General features: G+C 40.9%; 2 protein-coding genes across 3 annotated transcripts in view; both read right to left on the reverse strand.

The window, feature by feature from the left end:
- e2f1 (E2F transcription factor 1) overlaps positions 1-5,969 on the reverse strand; it is a 408,003-nt gene that overhangs the window by 282,286 nt on the left and 119,748 nt on the right. The window lies entirely within an intron of this gene.
- ctnnbl1 (catenin, beta like 1) overlaps positions 1-5,969 on the reverse strand; it is a 62,365-nt gene that overhangs the window by 2,856 nt on the left and 53,540 nt on the right. For both annotated transcript variants that reach the window (XM_032520849.1, XM_032520848.1), the window contains exon 15: positions 5,489-5,561. In XM_032520849.1, the coding sequence (XP_032376740.1) occupies positions 5,489-5,561 (73 nt within the window). The remainder of the gene's footprint in view (positions 1-5,488; positions 5,562-5,969) is intronic.

A 5,969-nucleotide genomic window follows, 5' to 3' on the forward strand; every position in this document is an offset into this window, starting at 1 on the left:
TGTGTGTGTGTGTGTGTGTGTGTGTGTGTGTGTGTGTGTCTCTCCATGTCTATAAATGGCGGTGCAGTCAGCCACAGACAGAAAGGTCAGAGATACGGTGACTCTTCAACTCTCTGCAGAACCTTTTCTTTGACATGCTGGTACTCTCTCCTTCTGTCACCACGGCAACACGCCAGAGGACAATACAGTACTGAGCATCGCCATTACTCAGGTTAGTGACTGGGACTGATCTGCCATGAGTACAAGGAAAATCATTTCCAGGAGCAGTCTCTGCAGCAGCAGCCAAGGATAGTGACACACTGTAGGACTCGTAGTGTGATTGCACACAGAGCTCTCGTTCAAAACACTGTTATACCAGTCTGAAACAGGTCTGATCCAGCTGGGACAGATGCTCCTGTGGTGTGGTCATTTTAACACAATAATGCTATCAAATGCATCAGAACAACAAGACTCTTTATACAGTATGTGGGGATACAATGAACAGGCAAATATGAAAGTGCAAGATCTGAAATTATGCATTTTGCAAAGATATCTCTAAAATGATACCATCACTGGAAAAATCGCCAGCTAATTTGTATGGCTACGTTTAGCCAGCCATCTGCAGAGCTGCTCTGCGAAAATAGCAGTTTTCAAGGAAAACGCCAGCATTAACACGTAGCATGCATGGCCAACTAATAAAAGAGCCATGCTGTCACATTGGGTAACGGATTACTTCATTACTATAACTGCATTTCTGATCTTTGGAGAGTAGTTCCATGTTGGGCGGGTGCCACTGCACATCTTGATCGCTATGCTAAAAATGTCAAATTACATTTTCCATGTTAAGGGGTATTTCAATTATTTTTGGGGATAATAGTGGAGTTCTTTGGCCCAATGTTTTTCTTTGTCTTTTCATGGAATTGGTTATAAAAAGATAAAAAATAATTTTAACCATATCCATCAACTATGTATATGCCTATATGCCAAGATTCTGAGTGTCATAAGTGCCAGAGATACTTGAAGTAAGGGATACATACAGTAACTCCAAGGCAGGTCCTCTGCCACCAAGTTATGGATCCCACCCGGATTACGAAGAACAACACTCTGACAGGCTCATGAAACCGAAATTAAATTAAAGGGGAAAAGTGACAATTTGCTTCATCTGAAACGCTTGACGCATGGTTAAAAAGCTTCCCGCACAACTTTCTGATGGGGGGGGGGGATAACAATCACTGGATTTTCACTTCAACTTCCAGTGTGGTCCCCCTTTTCCCCCTTCTGATGAGGTCAGAAAACACGTCCTACAAACCTGTTCTGATAAAGCATAACTTCACCCTAAGGCAAAGGAGAAAATGAGCTTGTCACTGGGACAGATCCCCATTCCTGTAGTGTTGCCCATAGCTGTGGACTGCAACAAGTGCGACAGAAAGCAAATTTCATATCCTCTGAATGTCCTGTTTCTATTCTTGTCGTATAGTTTCTCCATTAGTGTTTTCTGAAATGCTAGATACAGTGTCATTTACCGTAAGTCCAAGAAATGTTCACATTTATAAACATAACCTGCCTATAGTTTTTGAAGTGAAAAACCTCACAGGGGGTTTCAATCACTGTTCTTCCTTCCAGTGTGCTAAGCCTGTCCTTCCGGCACAACTGCTTCTCATTCAGCGCGCTAAAGCCATGAAGGTCAAGATGGCAGAGCCGGTGACACACTCTGCATGTGCTTAACCTTCTTCTGCAGTTTCACATTGACCGGGCGGAGCACTTAAAATGGGAGAGGGCTCCACGGTGTGGCCTAATGGAAAGGGTGAGTGCACACGCGCACACACACAATTTATAACAAATAAATAAGTCCCATCAAGATCATGCAAGAACAAGTACACACAACATGCAAATGAATATATATGAAGTGTTGCATTGAAGTATACACATGCAAGGGCACACATGAGTAAATATGCAAGCTAAACAAAGCAAAACTGAACAGGCACACATGCATTGACTTCTTAAACTGAGACTCTCAAAGATATGTTAAATTGTAAAACATATGCACATGAAAACAAGCAAGGACATGTGTGCAAAGACATTCATGTACACATGCTAACAGCAAACATGATGTGCACACCCAAAAAAAATCATGTTAGTAAGCACAAAACGTCCTGTGAAAACTACCTTGACAAGCCAGCCACACGTGTATGCAAATATACAGATGACAACAGAAGTAACACCACACAACAATTAACCCACACACAATTAACCACACACACATTAACACACCACACACACACACACACACACCCCACACCCACACCCACACAACACACACACACACACACACACACACACCACACACACACACACACACACACACACACACACAACACACACACACACCACACACACACACACACACCCACACCCACACACACACACACACCACACACACACACACAACACACACACACCACACACACACACACGTAGAATTTGCCACGGTTGCTGGCATCGCCATGCATGACGGATGGTTCTATCTACAGAGCTACGTGCCACCGGGAGCCAGAGGGTGTGTAAATCGAGACTCGTCCTCAAGCTTTATTGGACAATGATACAGGAAGGATGGATGTTGCACCGGGAAGGAAAAAACACACCTGCTAGGTCTTTGAAAACCAAACACAAAACAAATACAGCAGGAAAGGAAATCTTTGTGATGGGGGAAAAAAAGAGTGAATGACAGTCTCCGCTCCTCTCACAATGACACTATAATTAGATTACAATGCAGAGCTTCAGCGCATTTCTGCGTATTGTTTTACCATCTGTACTCAGCTAATGTGAAGTAAGCAATAAACACTTGTATTCATTTATGCCGGGATATTTCAGATGCTTGATTTGTTTATTTATTGCATAATTTTAAAGTCCCCCCGTAGCATTTTATACCTTAGCAGTGCCATATTGATACCTTTATCATCCTCTGTTCATAGAACATAGAATGCTCCAGGTATTTTTTTGCAAAGCCAATCTACTGCTCTGTAAACCACTGTCTGATCATGTGGGTGATCATGTGGGTGCTCCCTGCCTCGTGCAGTTTAGTTTCTAGATTTAGACAGTCACGGAGGACAGTAAGCCCCGATCCCATTCACTCACACACGGCTCCCAGCAACATGGAAAGACACTGTGGCGACCACCCACATTTCATTTATTTGGATACAGTTTTAATTGTTCTTGACACAGCTGTTTATTGTTAAGCATGAGAGGCACACCTGTATTTGTACCAGTGTTTCCGCTGGTAAACTCTGCTATTGTGGCGGCCACGGCAAGAAAACTAAGAAGTTATTGAATAAAACTAACTTCAGTTCAATGAGTAATAGCGTGTGAGACGGAGCCTGCTGGTACTGGGCGAGAGAGGTGACCCATGGCCAGAATATCATAGTTCATAAAAATGCAGCGCAGTGACAAAACAGACATTTCATACACACAACGTGTGCAACTATTCTGACCCGCCATTCAACCTGTGCTGGACCCATTCATAATGAGTCAGCCTTCACTCTGTGAGTAGCATACGCATCTGTTTTAATAAAAGAGCTTGTGAAAAGTGGCTTTGACCTTGAATTGAACATTTAGCCCACTTTGTTTAAAAAAATAAATAAAAAAAGCAAAGAAAATAGAGGTCTATATCGTGTATCACTATTCGACCGAAAAATACAGATATGCTTTTTAGTCCTGGACTAGTAGAAGATCTCTAGCACAATATGGATGCATAATAGGGATGTGAAAGCAGTTATAAATAGCCTATAGGTTATTTATAACTGGAAGGAAGAATGACGTTACTGATATCATTTATATACAGTATATTCCAATTGGCAGGCAAACAGCATGGGCTTACAATGTAATTACAACCATAGCCAAAGAGCAGCGATTATACCAACATTTCCCCCTGACATGTTGCTTCTTGCCAGTGCAAGAAGCACTAGGAAACAGGATTTAAAAACATTTGTCAATAAAATGCTTCTCCAAAAGTAATCGGAATTGTTTTAGTAGGTATGTGTATTTTTACCATGCCAAATTTTGGTACTATTGGGACTCCCCGAGGATTTACATAGTCAAATCTCATTGGTTAAGTCTTGCCTGTGGTAGATTAATTGTCAAAGCATGTTGTTCATCTCATTTGTGACATTATTTCCACACAGACAAAAGAGCTGAAACACACCCGAGGCCACAAGTTGTCAAATGTATTCTTGCCCCTTCTCTTTACGATTTATGTAAAAAAACAAACAAAAAAAAACACATTATTGGTCGAGATACATAATGTGACTGTGGCTTAGGGGTGTGTGTGTGTGTGTGTGTGTGTGTGTGTGTGTGTGTGTGTGTGTGTGTGTTGCGCGTGAGAGAGAGAGAGAGAGTGTGTGTGTGCATATGCCGCGCTGTCAAAGGAGTGAAGCAGACAGACAGAACACATCACTTAGTTTGGTTCAGCCTGCTTGCTTAAAATCAGAACTTTGGGCCCTAATTTACTGCCCCCCCCCCCCCCCATGCAACTAGACAGACAGAAGCAAAACGACATGGATAGAGCTACAAACACAAACAGCTGTTTCTAAGCTTCTCCCACAGCTGATAATATGCCATAAAATTAAAAAAACACGTTTAGTGCTCTGCTTGTGCTACGTTTCTGTGCAATTTCTTGGATTAATAAATAAATTCCAAAATAGGCTGTCTATCATGATTTACTGGAAGAAACCAGGCAATTCTATGTAAAATCGGACATTCAGCACACTTATGTAGCCTCGATAGAATGATCCTTTGTTTCATGATCACATTTTCCACCACTGCAATGATTCAACCGTATGATTGTCCGTGTCCTTTTATCGAATTTGAACGGTCTATTCAGGGTCACCCCAACTAAATACATCTGACTTTTCTTATTTTATTCTTTTTCACTCAGCGGTAAAGGATTTTGTGTTTTTGGACTAGGGAAACCTTTATATCTGATAGGGATTCGTAGTTACTATCACTTGGGTTTGGTATTATGGTCAAACCAAACCTAGTTCTTGCATTCATTCCTTCAACTTAAAAGTTAAAAATGCAGTAAAATACTGGTATTTTTGTGTTTTGTCAGTAACTGCATAAGGCTATTTGTTTAAAGTACAAGTACATTTTTAAAAGTAGGTGAACTGAAGAGAAAGAGAAGACCTTTCTAATTCAACCTGTTATATACCTTTATTTTGTATCATATTTTAGAAAGAAGTCAGTTACAAGAAGTTAGTTTGTTCCTTATTCTTTCATGTTTTACATTAAAGCCCCCCAGCAATATGGAGGGCCATAAACCCTTGTTGTAAAACATCTGCAGTAATAACAGCAGATGAGCGCAGAGAAAGCAGAGCAAAGACTGCCTATGTTGTTATACTGGGAAATAGCACAGTACAGGCAATGGTATTTATTTATTTTAGTTTTACAATACCATTGTTGTTGAGGTTGATTTTATTTGAGAAATGGTCGTATTAAAGAAAATAAAGTTACTTACCTCTCATGGTGTGTCGCACTACTTTGACAGAGCCTCCTCTCAGGTTGAGAATTTGATGGACCCTCTGCTGCAGCTAAATGCAGAAAAAGATGACCAGAAAGATAAGAAATCAGTGTATGTAGTATGTCTCTTTGGTCAAACTTTTAATCATGTCATTTCAGAAATACATGAAAAACATGCAGAGGACAGCTGTCTTAAAATGCTAGCAGTTGATAGGACTTGTTAAAAAGAAAGTGAGTAAGGATATGCTGCAGATTTATAAGCAGCAGTGAAAAGTGCTGGGGTGTACTCAAGTAGTCCAGTGAAACCTACACTTGATTGCGGATGAGTCATTTGGCTGCAGTGCTCATAAAAAAAACATCTGACTCCTGTCTGCTTTTATAGTTTGTCTGAAAAGTCTCAAAAAGACTTAATCCTTGTGAGAGTGACTGTGCGTGTTTGTGTGTGTGTGTGTGTGTGTGTGTGTGTGTGTGTGTGTGTG

Source organism: Etheostoma spectabile, chromosome 7 (genome assembly GCF_008692095.1).
Source record: "Etheostoma spectabile isolate EspeVRDwgs_2016 chromosome 7, UIUC_Espe_1.0, whole genome shotgun sequence".
Classification (NCBI taxonomy): domain Eukaryota; kingdom Metazoa; phylum Chordata; class Actinopteri; order Perciformes; family Percidae; genus Etheostoma; species Etheostoma spectabile.